At 40.4% G+C, this 23284-nt stretch overlaps 1 protein-coding gene across 1 annotated transcript; it reads right to left on the bottom strand.

Moving 5' to 3' along the window:
- Positions 1–18: 18 nt before the first annotated feature.
- zdhhc17 (zDHHC palmitoyltransferase 17) lies at positions 19–21822 on the bottom strand. The gene is made up of 17 exons (XM_026326700.1): positions 21749–21822; positions 15695–15798; positions 15062–15184; positions 14291–14368; positions 13504–13648; positions 13088–13152; positions 12200–12362; positions 11938–12063; positions 11323–11465; positions 10395–10495; positions 5589–5713; positions 4812–4874; positions 4629–4722; positions 3824–3907; positions 3581–3738; positions 3333–3427; positions 19–2893 (listed from the first exon to the last, which is right to left on the bottom strand). The coding sequence occupies exons 1-17, from the start codon at positions 21809–21811 to the stop codon at positions 2755–2757; spliced, it is 1869 nt and encodes a 622-aa protein (XP_026182485.1). The 5' UTR covers positions 21812–21822; the 3' UTR covers positions 19–2754.
- Positions 21823–23284: the final 1462 nt, after the last annotated feature.

Genomic DNA, 23284 nt, shown 5'->3' with positions numbered 1-23284 from the left:
TGTAAAAAAAAAAAACTGTTCACATTTGACTGTATTTTATTATTAAAGCCATTAAAACTGAACCATGCCCGTATGTTTACATCTGAAGCGGAGTTACAGTGATGTCTGAAGGTGGGCAGAGAGGCACTGAAGATGATTATGTGCTTTATCTTTTTTTTCCTTTTATTAACCCACAGGATGAGGTGAGACAACAGAGACTTGTTAGGCTGCTGGAAGAACTAGTAAGGACTGAAATGGCCTTGAATTCATGTCCTGGATGAGCTCGGAGTGCTGAACTCTGCCCTAGTAAAACAAAAGTCCATGGAAAGGTTTTCTCCTGTCACTTAAAAGTTGTTAGTAGAACACAAGTGGCTAGTTACTGGTAGCATATTTGCTGATATGAAAATTTAACAGCCAAATTGTGTTTGACCTTTGAAGCTCACAAAAAGTAGGTGCGGTGTGTCTTTGTAGGGCAGCAGGGATGTCAGTGGTTAGCATGATGAGGGGGAGGGTTGAAGTGTAAATGATGACATAACCGTCCCCTTCTGAAAATGCAAACATGAGGCCGAAAAGTTTCGGAGGCCTTAATATAATATAACCTCCTCCTATGCATAAAACTATTGCATGATCACATTTGAGCTTTTAGAAAACAAAAAAATTGGCATCTGCCTTAGTTCTCTAGTGTCTTTGCTTTACAATTTGTACATCCAGTGGTATAACAAACCCAGCAATATATGACAGAAATAAAAATCCTTTAGGATGACTACAGAGTCCACAAGGATGAAACATTCAAATATATTACACACTTGCACAGGAGGGCCTGACTGGAAATCTGGCAACCTGAAAGACAACTTCCACGAAACACACTGGGTTTGAGAGAAAGGAGCTAATTAAAAAAAACTGACAAATGAATGTAATGCAGAAAAGTACTTGCAAATACTTAACATTCACTATATACAGACACGTGGCTTGCTGGGCTGTCACCATGACGATGGGGTCGACTCGTGGGTGGAGGCAGCAAGAGCCCAGCTGTCCCAAGTGTCGTACATGCAGTGGAGTTGGCAGGGGGTGTTTGGAGTATTTTGGGAGTTAAATGCCTATAGACAGCAGTGTCAGACATCACTAAAAGCTACAGTCATACACTTGGAATATAGTCACTTGATTTTCTTCTTTCCATCTGGTTGGAAAAAATCCCCCCTCCCCCTTCCAAAAAAAAAGTTTCCAGCAGCACCTTTGACTAACACTGACAAGAAAAAAAAAAAGTTGCAGAAAAAAAAAAGATATTATGTACAGATGCACATTCTTTACACATCAGTCTGTCCTGCTGCTGCGGCAGAGCCAACTGTGCTGGGGTCCGGACAGGAAGTGACGGGAGGAGGCCCTATCTGATGGGCTCCTCCTCTTCCTCTCTATAATCAATGGAAGTGTCAGCATGAAGCGGCACTGCTTTGCCCTTCTGTTCAGCAACAGCCAAAACAAAAACAAGTAGTAAAAAAAAAAAAAAAAAGATCAGTGCAATGTTGTAGGCAGACAAGCCAAATAAGACATTACAGCTTCTTGAGAAAAACACACATGGAATGAACCTTTCTTGTAAACGTCATCTTTCATGCAGGGTTCTCTTATATTGACCTCAGCTCTTAATAAATACACTCGCTGTACCTGTCTATATAAATTCTTCCGGTAACATTTCTGGGCTTCCACGTTCAACAGCTACAGGTACTTCTTCCATTTTTTTTCTCATAAAAACCTATTCAGCTAAAATGATGTAAAAATGATGGTACTAGTACAGTTTATCTATAAATAGTTTTAAAATAAATATAGCTGTATCACATTGTCTCTAGGATATTTACTGTCACACTTACAGTGGTTCGCAGCTGAAGGAGTCCCAGGCCATGCATTAATACTGCACACCCAACTCTTTTTCGGGTTATTACTTTTGTTTCTCTTGTGTCCAGTGGATGCAGCTTGATTTCAGTGGGTGAGAAGTGGGACTCCTCCAGCAGCTCCACCTGTGACCCAACGCTTCCCTCTGATAAGTTCAATGATGTGGGCAAATCCTCATTAGCTCCACGCAAAATTCAGCATGGTGCAAAATCAAGACCTTAAAAACACATTCCCTTATTTCTATCATACTTACAAACAAATTTACGGTTTTAACAAAACGTTTCCTTTAACTTCCACGGCCAGCACAGTTAATTATCAAAGGACCAGCAGAGTTCCTGAACAAATCAAAAAAAAAAAAAAAAATACATACAGGGCACATCAATAGGGACACCATAAATAAGGATATAATGTGGGAAGGGAAAAGGATTTCATGGCGCTGCTGTCTCCAGTCCCCAGTACTACCAGAAGAGCTTTTATTTTGTATATCCTCCCAACCGTCATCCTTTCTCCTCTCCATCTGTGCCGAGCAGCAATGCACCGTCCAACGGGCTCAGGAGAAGAGACAAGGTGGAGGGGTTAGACTGCAGTGAAGGTGGAGTAATGGAGCCTGATGTACAATAATAGTAATAGTAGTACAGGTGGTGGTGGAGTTGGAGAGTGGGAGTGTAGGTGTGGTGTTGCCCTGTGACAGCATGCTAGTCCTGACTGATTTTTTGTCCCCAAAGTCTTTTGATCGGTGAGGGAGTGATGGTCCAAAAAAGCAAGTGCTCCCGAGAACAGCAGCGCTCCAATATGAACGCCGGGGGAGGGGTATCTTTCAAAAACCTTTCTTCCACCCAACGATGAACAACAACCCTCCCCCCTTCCCCTTCATCCTTCTCGTCTCTTCCTCTACACCAGCTGGTAGCCTGAGCCAGATGTCTGGTCGTATTCTATTGTGTACTGTGTGGTCCAGTCCATTGTCACGGGCCGGATCAGACCGCAGCAGCGGATCTCGAAGAAATCTATGAGGTTTCGGATGCAGCCGTGGCTGAAGACAGGCAGAAAGAGGAACAAGAGTGAACAGGAGCACTACAGTTACTATCTGTGAAAACCTACTAATGGCATCACTAAGGGCTTTCAGTCATTTGACTGGTTTTTGGAGCAAACCTAGCTGAGTCACATGAATGGCCTCTACATGCTTGAAAATGTTTTCACCCACTGAGGAACTGGAAGTTAAAATTCTCCTCAGTGCTTCATAGCTGACCTCCACTGTACTGAGGCAGAGGAAATCTCAGTGGCTTGTATTTCTAAACCTTTTCAAATAAAACTGAATTATCTGCATGCTTTGAAACCACCAATGCTAAGTGAGAACACATGTTTTTTTTCACATTTGGGTGAAGCAAGCCTTTCAAGTTTTGGCCACAGTCCTGCTGAGATGATGTGGTTTAGCTTGCTGTAATAAACAAATAAAAGAGAACAACATTTACTTGAATGGGCTTTCGATGGACGTGGCTGTGACTTTAAAGTGCTTGTATCTCCGAGCGTTCATCCTCTCGTTGGTGGTGATTCCAAGAGCAGCGATCTATGCCAGCAAAGAGGTCAGCCAAGGTTTCAGAGAAACACAAGCATATCAAAGATAGAAATCTACAGTAAATTTCAGATTACTGCCATTATTACTCATATCAGTGAACTTGATTCAAGCTGATGAAAATGTGTATAAAAAGCAAATCCAGACCTGATAGAGTTGACACATGATGAGCACGGCCACCCACATAAAGTGAAAGATGCTGTTGAGGAACATCCAGAACATCCAGGGAGAGCAGGAAGCGATCTGGGTCAAATAAAGCCAGAACCCATCCTTGGCATAACTGGTGGCACAGTGGATCCTCCAGTCTAAGGCCAAACACAACAAAGTTAAGGAGTTTGCAGGTGAACACAAAGATCAATAAATCCATTGGAAAAGGCTTTGTTTACTCACAGGAGATGCAGCCATAAATCATCCAGCAGATCATGCAGAGCAGGAAGAACAGATAACCCATGAAATAGCGGTGATTCCCACTTCCTGTAGAAGAAATTAAAAATGTCATTTCTTGTAGTTTTTACCTCTGTTTGCTGCTTCGGCGGACAAGCAGGTGTTCACCTTCTCAATTTAGCATATTAGCACACAGAGCACAGCTGAGGCTGACGGGACTGTCAGTAGTTCTTGACAAGCTAACATTGCTACTGTGTAGTGGAGTCTAAATTCCCAAAATTTTACTTAGTAACTGCTGTGCATGTGTATTCACAGGCAGGATAAAGAGAGGAGAAAGGTGGCATGGACTGTTTCTGACCATCTCAAAAACTTTTTGAATCATTTTACAGGCCCCTGGCCGCAATAGTATGTTGTTTGTTCAGAGAGCTTCCTTGCTTTTAAGGCTTCATCCCGACTGCCTGCTGTTAAAAATGAATGTGTTACAAGCCCCCTGCACCCCTTCCTTCCCCTCTGTCTGTCTGCTCCACAGACAACAAACCTAGGGCTCAATCAGCATTCATTATTTTTAATCTTCCTCAAGTTTTCATGTCATAAAAGTTTTATTTTACAATCACATTACCAGCAGCAGTACCTCCTCTGCGTTAGATGATATTTTATTTATTCAACTCCCTATTTCCCATTTATATGCTGCTTCTTTAAGTGGAGGAGCTGATAAAACAATAAAAAGCCACAGCTGTCAGTTGTAGGGAGGAAGTGTATTAGCTGCTGTGTTTTTTGACCTCCTGTTAAATCTGTTGCGTTGCTGACGTACCGACACAGTTCCCCACCCAGGGACAGTGGTGGTCGAACTTGGCGATGCAGCGGTTGCACACAGCGCAGTGTTTGGACCTGATGGGTTTCCGTATCTAAAAGTAAACAGGTACATGGAACATTATGTATAAAGCCTCCAAATGCATTACCATCCTGCCTGTGGAAGAGAGCAGTCAAACCTTACCAAGCAGGTGCTGCAGAATATGCTGAGATCCAGGCTGCCTGTCTCTGCCAGCTCCACAATTGTCTGGAGAAGGGAAACAAAAAATAAAAAGTACACATGGAGGGTTTTAGGAAAAATCTGACAGACATGGCAGGAAAATGAATGAACAAATGAGAAATTCATCTTGCTGAGGTCGACTTGGCACAGCAACAAAAGACCTACTGACAAGAGTACAAGCAGAGAAGGCAGGGCTTTCCAGCTGAATGATCACACTGCAAGCTTGGCTGATTCATGATGAAGTGGCTCAAAGGCTACTCTGAAATTTAGAGTTAAATTCACTTTCGAGCTTTTCTCTTTATAAAGGCAAAATACCTTGTTCTATGTTGTTATCTACTCCACACATCAGTTTATTGTTACAGCTTACCTCTGTGCAAATAAACTAAAACCGCAAAAATCCTAATCTATACCACCATCACAGGAAAACATGAGATGGAAGGGGGTCCTCTGCAGGAAAGGGAAGGCTTTGAAGTCTTTGTTTTTTAGGTTGCTGACTAGCCTGAACTGTGGTAAGCCATGCGTCGTGCTAACAATACAGGCTATATTTAGCTCTTCATCAATCACAGGACAGAAAACTGGAGCCTGGAAAGAAGCAGAGTCCCTGTCGTCCTCAGTGTGTGATAATGAGGGACAAAGAGGCTGAGGGGCACAGTGATATTAGATTATGAAGAAAAATATGTCTGACTGATTAGTGAAATAAATGCTGGGAGTCAACATCACAGTTTGTTCCACTAGCCTTACCTTTTTCTTCTGTTCCTCTGATGCTTTGATGATTCCAGGGTCAGACTTCCATGATTTTCCAAAGTTGTAGAAGAGAGCCATAGTGTTTATCAGGAAGGGCACATGGACAGTGGCAAAAGGTAGATGTGCAGTGAGGTTAAGGAAGGTGGTGGACAAATAGCTCTTTGTTTGCTTTTCAACTGGCATTTACTTCAGCACAGAACAGGACAAACACTTGTCCAAATACCCATTTCCTGAGTGGGATTTTCTCTTAGTAGTAACATGTCTGACACACACGAGGAGAGGGCTCTGTCTCACCTCCAGTCACCACCGCTCTTTATGACTTCACAAAGAATCCATGCTTTTCCAGAGGAGAGGCCGAGGCTAATGACAGACAGATTAACGTAAGAACATGCATGCCCAAAGCGTGAGCCTGTAACCTGTAACCAAACAGCACTGGTTTAAGTATGAAAGACCTATTTCACCACATGAGACAGGCATGTGCTTCCTAACTGAATAAGCACAGAACTGCAGAGAGATAAGAGTGCATGTTGTGACAGCTGTGGGCTGGCCTGGTGAAGCCTGACTGATTAGAAACAGAAGTCAATCCGGCAGGTGTGCATGACTCAGCCCAATCCCACAGGAAACCAGCCAAGTGACACTCTAGGGTCCAGACTGTCATTTGGCAATCAGTGAATTACTGCTTAACAAATAACTTCACACAAAGTAGCCCTCACAGATGCCTTTAAAAATGACCTACAAATGCTTTATTACATCCCTGTCCATAAAAGGTTTAAAATGCACTGGAAGCTGGAAGACCCCAAAGCTTCCATTCAAGGCAGAAATGTCGCATTAATATGTTCCTTGCTTTAAATGAAACACCACTAAGTGTATGGCATGCCAAATATACATATGCATAGTAAGTGAGGTCCATAGTTGCATGGCAGCAAAAGGACCAGCACAAGCAGCTCTTTGACAGTTTGGTACTTTCCTGGCCTTAAAAAATGGCTGTAAAATTCTCTCTGAAGCATCTCAGATATGCCACCAAATATAATATACATATAAATAATATCGGTCGATATATTGATATTGGATTTTTTTTTACTTCATAATATCGGTATCGGCCCCAAAAAACCCATATTGGTCGGGCTCTACTTTATATGACCAAGCTCTGAAGGATCAGAGAGTAAACTGATGCGTCACCTGATACCACAGTCTGCAGCGTAGATGCTCACAAGTCATTGCTTTCCAAATCCAAGTCAAGTCTCAAGTCAAGGAATATGTTCAAAGTACACTACCCAGCTTAACAGTCAGAACTCGACCATGAACACAGGTCTTGTCACAATTCAAAACTATAGATGGTTCTTCCTTCCTTCTTCACATATAAACCTGGGCACAACCTTGGATTAATAAAGTTTTATCTTATTTTATGGTTGAAATGAACATTCTGTCATTGTTATCACTTTATCTATACAGTATCACCATTGATTGAGATTTTCAATCTAGTCCAAAGTGGTGGACCAACCAGGCCACCAACATTACAGTCCATAGAGCTGTTACCTAGGTAACCACTGATGTCAGTGGTGGGGGGTACATGATCTCACAGTGACATCACAATCTTATCCCTGGAAAAAGCTTTGATTTCTGAAATTTTTGAATTTTAGATGTCACTGTAGTGTGACATCACAAAGTTCCGAATACTGAGACCACTACAAAACCAGTTCATTTCAGATCTAACTATATCAGCCTGCATCGCATAGTGCATTATCTAGATACAACACAGCTTGCTGTAAAAACCATTTTACATACAGAAGCAAACAAATGAAACACAAAATGTTTTGGCATAAAACTGTCATTCCCCAGGAGTTTGACAAGGAGACAGACAAATTACTGCAGAATGACAAGAAGGGACAAAAAAGTCTTTTTTGGAAGTTTTGTGCGGTTAGTCAGAAAACAGAAGCTCTAGAAGAAGAAGATGGCATCCTGGCTCAGCAAAAAAATGAACTGAACATTCAGCTGACACAACCTCAAGAAACACTAAACAGATACAAAGAGGTAGAAGCTAGGCAAAAATCAGCTCTTCAGACAAAGAAAAAGCTTAAAGAGCAAGAGTCCAACTTGCATGTTAAACCCCAGACTCAAATAGCCTTGGAGGAAAAATATAGGTCTACTCAAGAAGAAAACCAAAAGCTAATCCAAAACAACCGGAAGCTAGAGGAAGAAATTGAAGCGCTCAGCTGGAAATTGAAGGATCCGAAATCATTGGAAGAGGACTACAACAAAATCAAATCAGAGAACAATACTCTAAAACAGAAAAAGAATACGCTGCAGCAACATCTTCAGGACCTGCAGAAGAAAATGTCTGCACAAAATTGCCTGGAGGAAAAATATAAACAAATGCAAGAGCAGAGCGAAGATTTAAGACATCTTAACAGACGACTCAGTGATGAGCTCTTCACACTGAGCAGGTTACAAAAAGATAAAGAAGAGATGAGATTAAACTACAAAACACTAGAAGGTACAATAAGGGAGCAGATCAGGCACAATTATGTCATAAAACAAAGAATTGAAGAAGAGAGAAAAAAATATGAAAATTTAACAGCTTGGCTCGACAAATACAAAGTTCAGATCAAAGAGCATGAATACATAACGACCGACCTCAAGAATGAATACCAGGAGCTTCAGGATAAGTTAAGTTGCAAAAGTACTTGTGTGTGCCATGTGTGCCATATGTGCCATGGGTGCCATAGGTGCCATTTGTGCCAAATGTCCCATGGGTGCCATATATGCCATATGTGCCATAGGTGCAATAGGTGCCATTTGTGCCATAATATTCAGTCAACAAAAGTGAAAGAGAATTCTGTTCTCCACAATAAAGTCCTGGGGGTCTGCAAATCATGGGGATGGCAGACTTGTGTCAACTCAGACCTGGAACCACAACGTCAACATCAATGACAAGAAGGTTGAGAAAAAGGGCTTGGGTGGTCCACAGGTCCCTCTAGTCAGTGAGAGGGACATGATAATTAACCAAAGTAGAGATGGAGCTGACAAGGTATAGACAGTCCTGGCTCAGTGAGCCATAGGGGGCCTTTTGGTGTAGCTTTGGTTCCCTTCAGCTGTGCAGGAATTGGTTTACTCCAGGTGCTCTGGTTAACCAATAAAAAAAAAATTAATAAAACTTTTTGTTTTGGTCTGATTATTAATAATAATTCCCATAACCTTTTAGACAATCCCTTCATGTGTTTAGAATTATTTTTTACAACACTGCAACATGCTAACATTTTTCCTGTTAAATATTAGCCATTGTGTGTAAACAAACAGCAAAACAAGTGGAACAATGGACGAGGAATTAGTATTTCCTCATTTTGTCTGCAAGTCTCTAGTTGCTCCATTTTGTTTTCTGAATGTGCCTTAAACCTTTTTCTACATCCCACATTCACCTGAGCATATTCCCACTCCTACACTACAATCCTGCACATATTCTCTTACACACTCCCTGGCTTAAAAAAAACAAACAAACAAAAAACAGGCAAATAATGAACTTTAACTACCTACCTGATTTTCTTTCATTTCTATCATATTTTCTGTCTGTTGTCTTAGTTAACTTTGAATGCATGCCCAGTTTCTACCAGATTACAATATATAATGTCATCCGACCTTTGCCCTTAAGTCATTAAGAGCAAATACACCATTTATTCCAAAAAACATCCCCAAAACCCATTTCCAGCAGCACTTTAAAATGACTGAAAAACATCTTTAGAGCACAGTGTCCTTTTTCAACAAGCTCAGGTCAAAGACATAGTGCTTTCCCCTCCCATTATTGGAACAATGAGGCATGAAATTAAATGCCTTCCGCAAACAAGAACTCCCCTCTCGCCTGCTGCAATTAGCAGATCCTGAACAAAAAGGCAGCTTTTCACACCATTCTATACATAAAGTACCCTACATTTTTATCTATATACTGTATGAAAACCAGAACTGATGGCTTGAAGTGCTTCCTGGCTGCTACTACTTTGATTCACTGGAGGTGGGAGGTGGCCTGAAACTCAATCTCACTAACGTCCTGGTTTGCCCCCACAAGTACTTTTCCTGGTAATGTTTTATCTTCTTCTGGGAAAACACAAAGCGAGCAGCAGAAAATCTATTTCACAAACCAATACCTAGAGAGCCGCCATGATTAGAGAGCACATTTGGCAAATATACTGATAGGCCTAACAAATTCATAAACAATCTTAGCTTATGTTGCATGACCTGTGCAATGTCTAGCAAGCTACGAATAAATTGTCCATTTTAATGGACATGGGGCTGAACAGCAACACTCATGCTGTTGTGTTGTCTCAAGTTAAGAGTGCCAGGTATTCTACTTCACACACTGTGGGCGGGATAAAGAACAGAATGTGCCCACAGGTGGACAGAAAAGCTCGCCTGGCACTCTTCTGTGGTTGGAAAGTTGTACCAAACTATAGGACCAAACTAAAACTTTACCCTGGGCTTTATGTTGCATTTAATGTGGGGAAAGTAGGTCAACAGTCTTTGTTCAGTATTATTTGGGATTTATGGACTATTTTGAAAAATCAAAAAATCCTTAACTGCTCTCACTCTGCATGTCCCTCAAGTTAAACCCCTGAAGTATTAGCTGAATGCCAAAACTGTGAACGTTTTGATTGAATATTCATCCATCACACAGACATGTACAGCCTTTGCCAACACGGAAAACAGAAATACAACTATCTCCTTTTTAAACTGACTTAATTTTAGCACACAAGGTAAAGTGAATTTCTGGAAAATTCAAAGTCAAGATTGCTGCACTCAGATAGAAAAGGATATCATTCCAAAACCAGTAGAACCAGGTTGTGTACATCCAGAACTTGGTGGCCAGGTAGATTCCCAGAGGGAGAGCACTGTGCATGGAGTGGTCAAAGAAAGCCCTGCACAGAGAGAGAAAAGGCATGTTTCTTAAATCAGTCTCATTTTATTGGCCCTTGTCTCATTTCTGCTGTGCACTTCATGTCAGTGTGCATAGAACTAAGCTATCTGTCCAACAGAACCTGCATCATATCTCTAGTTCACTACAACATGTGTCTAATTTTTGCAGTTGATGCAAATAAATTATAATAATAAGTTATAATTAAGCAGAATTTTCCTTAATGAGCATCATTCGCAGTACAGACATGACTTGGCTCTGAAGGCTGGAGTCAGGCAGCAGCAAAAATAAATCAAACCAATGACCTGATGACACACTTCAGTTGGACTCAACAGAACTCATATTCCCAACTGTTTTATCAGCAAGCAATTATTCCAAGAATGTCAGCAAACATGAAGCACACACACTGGTTAATGTATGTTATTGTACTAACATAGATAGCAGTGGTGTGAGGCACAACAAACCTAACCGGCAGGACCAGATGGGGTTTAATCAAAGGACTTAATGTGTATGTGTATGTGTGTGTGTATGTGTGTGTGTGTGTGTGTGTGTGTGTGTGTGTGTGTGTGTGTGTGTGTGTGTGTGTGCGCGCGCGTGCGTGATGGTGGTGGTGGTGGTGAGGGAGCGGGTACAAAAGAAGAGAATGCTTCAACAATGTTGGAAATTAAATTTCACACAAGAATGAGCACATAACTTAATGTGTTAGTTCAGAAGAGACTGTGTATTCTGAAAAACTGACACTAAACCATATAGAAATCTGACTTTGATAAAGCATAATACAGCACACATGGCAATCTGTGAGGTTTGTGAATTTCTGCAATCGAAGCGTACTTGGAGAGGAACTGCACCGCGACCCAGACGCCAGCATACATCATGCCCTTGATGAGCCAGGAGTCGATATCCAGGTCAGCAATAAAACCAACCAGCCAGATGACCACAAAGGGCGTTCCCAGCATCACTTTCTGTCTGAACTCCTGTAGGAAGACAGGACAGAGGGATAAATTCAAAGAAGGATCAAATAAAGTATCAGGGGAGATACAAAGAAAGAAATGAAGATCTCTTTCCTCTTGGAATGTCCATTGAGAACCATGAAAAGCAGTAAATAGCAACAAACTGACAAGCAGGCAATAACTATCCTGGGCATGCAGTAGAGTCAAAGTTTGACCTGGGCAAACTAGTCTGAGCATGTCTGTTTGAACTGACACAGAAAAGGGGAGGTGGCCGAGTGAACTAACAAAGCTGTGTGTTTTAGAAAGTTAGGGCTTAGAAAGTTTAGAAAGACGTTAACCCACTGAAGTGCTTCAAAATTGACGGTCTCTCTCCGATTCTTCAAATTTGAGCAGTAGGCCATAATTCAAGATTGGATTGTTTTGTTTTTTTTTACTCTGACTTCCTGCCCTTTTCTTTTCATGTATGTATTTTTTGTATATTTGTGTGTTTGTGTACTTTGTCCATCTTCAGTCTCTTCAGGTAGGATGGGCTGTCGTAGCCTTTGGCCTGCCGTGCTTCCTGTAAGTGATTGATCATCCAAATATTCTTCCTTTGTTTGGCTAGATCTAATGGTGTTTCACCCTGAAAACAGAAGAACAGTCTGTACACATCTACCATCACTAAAAACTTTGGTTACATCAACATCATTCTTAGCATCCTTTGATATTTTACTACTGGTACTCAAGAAAAGTGTATCAAGCCATAAGGAAAGCATTACCTTAATATTCTGTGCATCAACGTTAGCGTTGGCATCGAGTAGAAGGCTGATGACCGTGGTGTTGCCGGCCAGCACAGCCCAATGCAGGGCTGTGTTCTTATGATATTTGTCACCCAGGTTGACAGACACATTGAAGGTCAGCAGCAGCCGGGTGGGATCCACACTGTCACAAATAAGCAGAACTCTAAAGTCAAGCTCAGGTTGTCATAATAGATTAGAATCTTGACCATTTTCTATCAACTTTGAATTGGTTTTAGTCTACATTTGTGATGATCAAGCAGCTAAATGATTATTTTTTTCACAATACACTGTCCTCTTGCATACAAGTATATATGGAAATGGATCAGTGCATTGGAAACTGCTTAACTGTCTTTCCACTGCAGAGAACAACCACACAACAATCACTATAGGGCAGTGTGTGGCATCAGCAAAAGGCGTGGACAGATGTGCACAACTCAAATCATGCTGCACCTCTGTATCATGTTTCTAATGACATAATCAACCCCCATGAATCAACCGATGGAAATACTAAGAATACACACAAAAATTACCCCAGTAAAAAATAGGAATTATTAATATTCCCACAATTGTTTCCCTGTGTTAGCAATTTGTCTAATGAATTCTGACTGATTTATGCATGAGAAAGTTCAGCAGTGCAGCAGCAGCCAGCTGAAACATGCTCTAGGTTGTATGTGAATGTCCATGAATCTTAATAGTCTTACAGTTCTTCAGAAATCAGAATATTAATTAAAATACATATTAAACTTTTACTTTAAACATAGCATTAACATTTCACAGCAGACCAAAACACAACATCAGGACAATATAAAGCTATAGTTTTATAGTAAATTTTATAGTAACTGTAAAATTTAGCTATGACATACACACCTGTGTGTCCTGTAAGCTGCCCACATCAGAGGAGTCATGCCGTTTTGATCCATCATATCCACATCCTGTTACAGAGAAACGGGACGTTATAACATCAGGAACCAATGGAGATGCGACCAGAGGGAAAGGGAGGCAATATGGCTCCCCCTGATGGAGATTATTAGTACATAATTCAGAGACTTGCACCCAAATGGCTTTCAAGACCAAATGAAACAAGAGATTATAAAATAGCTGACGGCAAAATACTACACTTTTTTTAGTATTTAGCACAGCAGTTTTTGAAGACTTAAAAAGACTTTTAAAAAGACTAATAAAGAAAAGATCTTCTTTCAGACAGGCACATTTGCTGTTGTGGCCATATCAAGCTTACTTTCTCTGACAAATTTCACCTGCCCTTGTGTGTTTGTGTTTCCTACCTGTCCTTTGGCAATAAGGTAGGCCACGATGGAGGTGTGGCCAAACTGGGCAGCAAGATGAACACAGCTGCAGCCCTCACCGTCGATCAAAGATGGGTCTGCACCATATTTCATGAGCTGCACCACCATTGATAGATGGCCTTGTCTGTAAAAGGATGAACACACAGCAAGCAATAATAACTGTATATCTAGATCTTATATATTTTCACTGCTATTAAACTGCACATAAGCGTGAGAACTGGTAAAATATTATAAGACTGTTTCCCTCTTTTCTCTTATTTCCAAGATGTGTTGCAGCTGGTAATTTCAAACATACTTTGACTGTATAGACTAAACAGTGAATTCTGTCTGCAATATAAACTTTTTTCTGCAGGACAACAGAGATTTGAAAGCAAATTGCTTCTAAAGGTCAATGGCAGGTGGAAAAGAATGGGGAGGCAGTCTCTGTGACACAGGACTCATATGAGTGTCTGCAAAGCAGTGATGGTGCCGACGCTTGTTGTCAAACCTATCAATAATTCACGACAACAGAGTGAGGGGGGTCTCATATGACCTCTCCCTTTCCATCCATTTATAGCATGGATGAGTGATCACTGCAAAAAGAAAGGAGGAAGTAAAACACCTCCTAACAATCAAGTTTAGATGGTAGATCTATTTGTGATGCAAAAGAAGAAAGAAACGTTTAATGCAATGGTCTATAAAAGTAAAAGCATGGCTCTGTGGATGAAATGTGTGAACCTTCAGGGGCAGATATCAGGGATATTATCGGTGGGTAGGTGTTTGTTACCTGGTAGCCCAGTGCAGTGGTGTGGAGTTGAGGTCTCCTCCCAGCTGGTCGACTATGGCTCCCTTTGATATGTAGTACCTGCATATGCAAAAACAGTTATCAGATGAAACTTCACACTGGGTCGCCCCAAGAATCTCACCTTTTTATGTTCTAATCAAGCAGTGGTTCATAACTGGTATTGACAATAGATAGATTGCTAGCTGTCTTTTTGATTAATAAAAAACAAAAACAAAAGCACTTTACACAAGCTGAGACCTGGCGAAACAAACTGATAAGAGAATAGGTTTGGCAGACCCAAATTAAAAAAATGAAATCAAATTAAATTTAAAGGTGTGTTAGATTTTATGATAAATGCATTTGAATGTGGTGTCTCTCAGCCATACTACCCCCTTCCATCTATTTAAGCTACAAAATACTCAAACTTTTTGCATGTGAATTAATCTTTGAATACAGTTTAAATATATAGTGTATGGATGGAGTTTAAAACCCTGTCTGCCTTGTCAGAAGACAGACTTGCTTTTGACTAAAGAGCTGAATGCATGCTCTAAACTGCTATGAATCTTTGCAATTGCTTTATGTTTAAGCAGTTAGAGAAAGGTGGTCCAGCAGGGTCAGACACTGTCACTATGTGGAGCAGAGAATGTATATCTTATGCCAAACTGCATCTGCAACATCATTCATTGCTCAGGGTCCAGTAGAAAAAGCTATGCAAGCAAAAAAAAAAAAACAAAACAAAACAAACAAAAAAAAAAACAGTGGCAAAACACTCACTTGACCAAGTCTATCCTGTTGTTGATGGCGGCCCAGTGGAGGAGAGTTACATTTTCTTTGTCAGGCTGCCGTACGTCAAAGCCTGCCTCCACCAACTCCCTGCAGCGCTCAAAGATTCCATATCTGAGGAAGAAATCAGGGGGATGGATTAAAACTGAGACATACATATGCAAACCCACATCAAACCACAGGTTTAAATGCATGAAACAGACACAGACAGACAAACCAACAACTTCAAAACAGATGAATAGATACTCAGGCCAAAACAACACGCCCACACTGTGGTATCACTCAGCAACTGGCTGTCTTTTAGCAGATATTCCCAACCTCAATTCAAAACAACATAAATCCGATGCTGACAAATGTAATAAGTCAGGCAATGCTTTCGCTGTCTTATCAGTAGGACCCTTCCACAATTCGCTTCTTCTCACCCATAAATTCTCGCCACATATTCTGAGCTTGTGAATTAACCTTTTTAGTATATATAATGAATCAGAAACCCAGAGGCAAAAACAAATTACTTTTAGTTTTGGATTTGAAACTTGTGGTATCTTGATAACACAGGTAATCATGTCTTCCTCCCTAACAGAAAACACTCTGAATTATGACACCACCATACACATGCACACTCACTGTGTGGCTTTGACAATATCCCAGGTGCTGTAGTCATCCACATGGTTTTTACGGCTGACATTCTCACTGTAGCCGTGGTTGTAATGACTCTGGGGTTTGATTTCCTGGTAAAAACAGAGGACAGGTATAAAGACACATATAACAACCTCGGCAGGTTTTGAAAATGTTGCAGAAATAATTGTCAGGTTACTACTTTCAACTTGGCCTTGTCCACAAACTAATAACAGTGTTAATACCCTAGTTTTCATTAGAATGTCAGTGCAACAAACCTAAGAATGTGAGTGTTGTCAAACACAATCTGTGTACACTCACATGATACTGAGGTTCAATCAGAAACATGTTAATGTAAACAGCTGATCACATTATTAAAAGAAAGCCAAATAAAGGCAGCAAGAGAGAGACAAACACAGCAGTCCGGCTGCTGAAGATCTATTCTGTCACACAGATGTGGTGACTCTGCTATTCACATTCAATTAGCCTCCATAGTAACGCCACGGAAACCACAATTAGCCTCAATCATGTGGAAACGAAGGCTGTATCTGGTAAAGACAGAGCCCCCACACTTCTCTCTGCTATTCTGTCTCTTAGAACTCGTGCCTGTGGTCTCTTCTATAATAGAGCGACTGAAGTGAATTGCTTTTATTTATTGAACCCCTCAAAAACTGAGGGGTACACGCACAAATCATTTTTGCATCAAACATATTGTCAAATCTTTGACGATAACATAAAACCTTTCCTTTAAAAAAATTATGTTAAACATCTCCACCTTTAAAAGCTTGATGGTTTTGTTAATTTTTAAGCGGGCCTTCGAGTCTTTTTGCTGTGCTGCTGCTTGCATGAATATACAAGGAATAAAAAAGCAGCCTCTGAGGCAGGGAGGGTTGAGGACACTGCAGGGATATGCAGAGCTGCTGGGTAGCCTGAGGCAAGAGCTTGAGGCCACGGACACTTCAAACCATCTCGCCTCGGCGTTTCACATGGGTTATCCTACAGAGCTTGGGGGATCCGCTGAGCCAGCATATCTGGCACCACATGGGATGATTGTGGAGAAACAAGATGGAGAAAATGCCTGGGAAAAAATAATACAGTCTGATTGTGTTTTCCAATTAGATTGCTGTGCTGGATAATTTGGGAGACATTTTTCTGTCTGCAGCTGCAATTTAAACTGTGATTGTTTTCATATGTTAAACTTGGGTATATTCAGACACAGGCAAGCAGGGCACAATGACCAAACAATGTTTCCAGGTTTTCTTTTCTCCATTTTTGTTTTGTAAACTCACAAAATTAAAGGAAATTTGCTGCATGTGAGTAAATCTGCCAGGGACACTTGTCATACCCAGTCACAGACTTATGGGGGCGTTTACATTCAGTGTAAACAGAACCTTTCATTCAAATCCATTGATGTCTTTCACTGTAACACATATGCAAAGCTGATTTACTCTGCTTGAAACCTGCACTTACAGCCATGTCCTAGCAAGCAGCCATCCGCCTTCCTGCCTTTGTTAGCACATGGCTGAGTAGCCTGGCATTTTACTGCTACAGTGCACTAGTGTGATGCCACTGACACAAGCCAAACAAAACAGGGGGCCAAAGAAAAACTGCTCCATAGTACTGCTAGAGGCATGAACAGCGCTCCATCCATCACCTTTATATACATATCGAAGTGTGACAATGTCAACCACCTCTAAAGAACTCTACACTGGCACAAACAAATCACATGAAAATAAATTTGACAAAACCAGTCATACAAGTCACACTCATCACTTTTTGCACAGGGTGCCTTTATCTACAGTGAATGTATTTCCTTTAACAGGTACATAAGCTTGAATTGCATTGCAAACAGTAAGGAAATTAAGTTGCTGTGAAATTGCTCTGATACTACAAAGGAGAAACTAAGTGCAGCAGAGGTGGGATCTGATTTGACCGAGTTAATCAGACTCAAGTGGAGGACGAAAAACCAGTATGATAGAGGTGGTATGAAGGTGTCCAGCTTGTATTTTTATTCCTGTATTTTGAAAGAGTTAGGAGTTTGTATTTTTCACTGCCAAGTTTTGGTCATTTTATTTTATGAATCCATATGATCGGTTTCAACTACCCTATGTGCAATTCAGACTAATTTAGCTGCCAGAGAAAAGAGGGGGCTGGTGAGAATCAGTTATGATCGTGACTGTGCTGAGTTTTTTTTTTTTTTTTTTTTTTTTTGAAAGACTGACAAACAGAAACCCTGGAAAAAAAACTCAGCCTTCTTCCTTAATGTGGATATGCAATCAAGGTTAAATGCTCCCAATTCTTTGGTAAGGAAACACTGACAGGAGGAGGGCTCAGCTCTACACCCTCAAGACACCAGATGTTAAAAATCACTTTCTCCATCTCAACGGAGAGAACCTCTGACCTCTGCCAGTCACAGCATCACTGCTCCCTCTCTTCATTATGGCCATCTAAAAAGCTGATCTTGGAATTCCAACGGCAATGGTAATTGCAGCCTGTACATTTTTTCACCTCTAAATGATGCACCTACTTATTGGGAGTAATGATATTATTAATTATACATATCCATTTCTCCACTAATCATTGATTTTAGGTTGGAATCTCATCTGCTTAGTGAGGCAGTAGGACTAGCATTTGACAATAGAGATGGTCACTGGAACATATGGTAAACCACCCCTTGTGGGGTGGAGGTCACGTGCCTGTAACTAAAAATATTAGACAGCAACACACCTGAAAATGCTTCTTTATTAGATTACAGTAGATACAGTAGCAAAGTCAGAGCAATGTACACATGCTCAGACTGAGACCTACATTTAGATTTTAATCAGGTAAATATGAAGCAAATAAAACAAAAAAAACAATCATGATTGTTTTTTCTCTGTATCTGTAAAGACTATTTTGCTGGGACTAAACTGCATCATTGTTGTGTTCCTCCTCTTGCTGGCTACAGCCATAGCAGACAATCCTATTCGGTTTGAAATTAGAGTCATTTCAAGGGAATAAATTTAATATTCAAGGGACAGTTCACATCAATGGAGCAGGAGGAAATGGAGAGAAAACACTTGGTTTTATCAAATAATGCTCCAAGGAAACAGAATGAGCAGTTTTTAATTATGTCCAGTATTGCTTATAAAAAAACTAATTTGCATTTTCAAATGAGACTGTTAGAATATTAAGAGTCCTCAAAAGAAGAAATGTTTACATTTTGACATGTTGAAGTGGTTTAAAGAAAAGAGATGCATAGCCCTTCTGAGTGTGCAACTAAACTTCCAATGCTCTAATTCAGGTGCCTCATGCATTTAGCTTCACTGTGCTTTCACTACAATCTACAAGATGACCCAGATTCCTAGCAGCCCCCTGCTGAAAAGAGGAGCAACTTCAAGCCATACAGGCATACAGGAAAATAAACTCCATTTATGATGAAGCTACTGCCATCAGACAAATTCCTTCAATATGTGCAACCAAAAGGCCACACTGTGAATGCCCTGTACTGTGATTTAAAACAGCTGGAGACTGTGGCGCCTCTAAATTCGTCACAGACATTTTAGCTCCTGCAAAACTATAGAAAAATACTCTTTAGACAAAGTACAAGCAAGTGCCAAATTCTGTTTTTCTGGTGTACAATGCAGATTTTTACTGATTATAGAGTATTTACTGGCGCTTGTGCACAACATTGGCCAAATACATAAAAATATAACTTTCTCAGCTCCATTATGGAGTACCACTCAGTTTACCTCTCTCTTCCTGTTGTCTTTTGTTTGTATATCTCATGAATGAAATGTGAGGCAAAAAGCTCAGCCTCCAACACCAAATCCAGACTGAAAGCCCGGATAAGTTGGCCTAATAGCTTTCAGACTTCACTATCAGATAAACCAGTAACGGCAGGACATAAAAAACGACCATCATCAATTGCAATTCCTTGTGCCAATAGGACAAAGAGCAGCTGATAATTACATTTCTATTGATTAGGCAGTCACTTCCTGTTATAAACAGATTTTGTGTCAAGTGTCAAAAAGAAACGATCTTAGACAGTCAGCAAGAAATAAGCAAAATTATTATGTTAGTCTAAGCCTAGTGATACAGCATTAAGTTAAGTTATTACCCTTATTAGTCCCACAATGGGGAAATTGCATTACCACCCAAAGTGCAAACACACAGCAGTGAACACACACCCGGAGCTGTGGGCAGCCAGTGCTGCGGAGCCCGGGGAGCAGTTGGGGGTCCGGTGCCTTGCTCAAGGGTCTCACCTTAGTCGTGGTATTGAAGGTGGAGAGAGAGCGCTGGCTATTCACTCCATCCCACCGATAACTCTGACAATTCCTGCCGGACCTGAGACTCGAGAATATCGAGTATCCATATATATATATATATATATTCTTGAACCACCAACCTTTCGGTTAACAGTCGAATGCACTAACCTATTACGCCACAGAGACTGTGAGGAAGCAAGTTCATAGATGTTCCATAAACCCAAACCACAATGTTACAATGTTAATTACCAAATACATGTGTGTTCCAGTTCACTCAACATAATTACTCTATTGCTGCCCTTATTATCATATAAAAAAAAGGTTGTACATGAATTGATATTAGTATATTAGTAATAACATATAATCAAATTATTATTCCTAATTGAGAAACGCCAAGTAAAGTCCAGCCTACTTTCAGCTTAGGTTGGGAGAATCGTGTATAAACAGGGAGCCAGGGCCACAGTGGAAGCAAATGTATTTGTGTCAATTTGATCACTCAAGATTTGGCAATATTACTATTCAATGTGTCCTTTTTGAATAATTTGTTAACAGGACTATAATAATAATCAGTATCTGTATTAAACTGGGTCAACACATGCCAAAATGGTTACTTGACCTTCAAAACACAAATTTTACAATAGCCAAAACCAGATAACAAAGCAATTTATCCATTTTAACATATCTTCAAATACTACATTAATTCATCTGCCAAAATCTTGGGCGGTGACTGGGTACTAATAAATAAATCATTGGCAGTGAAGACTGCCAGGATGAAAGTTTACAGACCAAGCCTGAAGGTTTGGGTCTGGAAAAGAACAGACCTGACCTGCTGGCTACAGATCATGAAGCAAAAAGAATTTCTCAAAGAAAAGTAAGGCAGATTTCACTGAAGCAAATGACTGTATGCACCAAACAGAGCTCAGGTTAATGAATGAATTACCCATCAAGCAAAGGTAATAACTGCAAAAACCTGCAAAACCTAACAATGAAGGTAGGGAATCGTTGGTGCAGGTAGTGATGCAGAGTAAAAACAGAGGTGAATATACAGCCTAAGGTTTTCAATGAACTATATAAGATCTGTCTCCAGCTGACAGTGCTAACTACCGTTTGCACGTGAAGGCAGCGAGGAAAAGAACAAAAATAAAAGAGCCCCTGCCCCGTTAGCTTCCTATAGCGAACAGTGCTTTAATGTCACACAAAGATATTAGATGACACAAACTGCAAAAGCTAAATGACAAACTGACAGATGACGGTAGAGACAATGCTGTAGGTTCAGTTAGCTGAGGGAGTCTGCAAGGATTTATACAAGCGTGTAGTTTCAAAAGAGAAACGTGGGGTTTTATTTATTCAGGTTGTTCCCTTATTATAAGTGACTGGACACCACAGGTTAATTTGCACTTAAACCAGTTGACACCGTTTTACATTAGTGTAGCTACACCAGCCAACACTGCCAGTTTAGCTAACCTCGGGCGTGCTGTGAGGATTAAGCAGTAATGTTTCTCTTTCCACTGCAGACTTAAAACACACTACCTATAGTCTTGCTTCCTAGCTGCACCAAGCCCCACTTAGCTAAACACTGTCATTACCACGAACATCTAACCAACGTTTGTAGCTCTGCAGCAGGAGGAGGGGGCTAGCATTAGCGCCTTTAGCATCGCTAGCTGCCTGCCACCCCCCACCGGTGGTTTTGCAGGGGACATCGGAGTTTCCAAAAAACCACGGCAAAAAGCACCCTGCCAACCACACACAGACTAGTTTAATATGTTTTGTCTATGTTCATATGTCTGTGCGAAGACGTCAAGTCCAAGCACCGTACCTCGGGATGGAGAATAGGGACGCAGCCAGCTTCTTTCTCATATTCCTCCATAGCGTCGGCCATCTTGGTGGTGATGTTCGCTGAGCATTGTGGGAAACAAGAGGCTGTGTAGGGGGAAACAAACAGAGGAAGAAAAAAACACAGTCACATACACACAGATGAAGGATAGGTTACATACACAGTAATCATGTGATCACCTTCTAATATTCAGTTGGACAAAAATTGTACATTTGCAATATAGTTTTACACGAGATTATTATTATTTTTATTACTGTGCCTCTAAGGTTTCAGTGTGACAGTACACTACTGTATGGTTCGTATGGATGGTACTGTATGGATGGTATATTACTGGGGTTAGAATGGATATAAAGCACAGGCAAAGACTGGATGGGAAAAGAGCTCCTCCCCAGACTTTGTACAGCCTTATGTGGCATGACCTTAAAGCTGCATTAGAAGTGCCAGTTACAAAGCATAAGGTAACACAGAAAACAAATTGACAACTGCTGTATCTGACATCCTCTTGGCCTTGTCTGTCTCCTAAATGGGAGATTAGTTGTCACAAACACTCTCCAGTCATCATAACAAGTTAGAAATATTAGCACCCACTTGCCTCATTTACCAGCAGGGTAATGTTGTACATTTAAGTCTTATGAACAAAATGCAAGCTGAAGGTCAAAGGGAGCTATACTATAGTTTTCCCTCTAGGATAGTTGATACACTTGACAACAGCAGACTTAAACATATAATTTTATCACTAAAAAGTATTAATATTGTCTTTCTTACTCTTTTTTAGGTGTTTTGTATGGATGGTATATTACTAGTTTAATTTGTCAGTCTACCTTATGATCATTCCAGCTCCATGCTGATATTTCTTATGAACAAAAGCTTTTTTTTTGTTGAACTGTTCATCAATTTTTTTTTTCTTGTTTTGCCGCACCATTTAAATTATGTTGCTCTCACCACATTATTTACAACACAATGGTGTTAATTCACATGTCCAGGCTAAATTCAGTGGCTCTATAGACACTGTTCCCCTTACAGACATGTCCAAACACAAATAGGTTTGTTTACTTCTTCTTAAAAGAATAAGGATATGATTTCACATTATCTGGTTCCACTAATTTGATTCGTGACTTGCATAATTAAATTCTTGCCATCCACCTGTCATCCTTTTGAACATCACATACTGTTAAGCCTTTACATGCCATATTTGGTTTTGTTTGACATGTGGAAAGCCTCAGGACAACTGTCTGATTTGGTGGTACACACTTTGTACTGTGCATATGTACAGGGTGTTCCTGTGTCCATGCACTGTAAATTTATTAGTGATTTAGTTTCAGACTGAAGGCTTTGGTAATTAATGTTTTGGGAATTATCTTATATTTCTTGAGATTGACATTACAGCTGAGAAAGAGGTCAGAAAATTCATTTGGTATTAATATGATTTTGAAACAACAAAACCACAAAACAGTGTTAGAAAGGTGGTTTTTCTATGAAAATCCAGACACAAAGAGCAACAAATATTTTTTTACATTT

Source organism: Mastacembelus armatus, chromosome 23, assembly GCF_900324485.2.
Source record: "Mastacembelus armatus chromosome 23, fMasArm1.2, whole genome shotgun sequence".
Classification (NCBI taxonomy): Eukaryota; Metazoa; Chordata; class Actinopteri; order Synbranchiformes; family Mastacembelidae; genus Mastacembelus; species Mastacembelus armatus.
This window is presented reverse-complemented; position numbering and strand designations above follow the sequence as displayed.

Coding starts and splice junctions, on each gene's coding strand:
- zdhhc17 (XM_026326700.1), bottom strand. CDS start 21,811: ATGGCCGACGCTATGGAGGAATATGAGAAAGAAGCTGGCTGCGTCCCT. Junction 10,496..11,322: donor GCGGTGCAGTTCCTCTCCAA/GTACGCTTCGAT, acceptor CTCTCTGTGCAG/GGCTTTCTTTGACCACTCCA. Junction 2,894..3,332: donor TCCATCGAAAGCCCATTCAA/GTAAATGTTGTT, acceptor GCCTGTCTTCAG/CCACGGCTGCATCCGAAACC.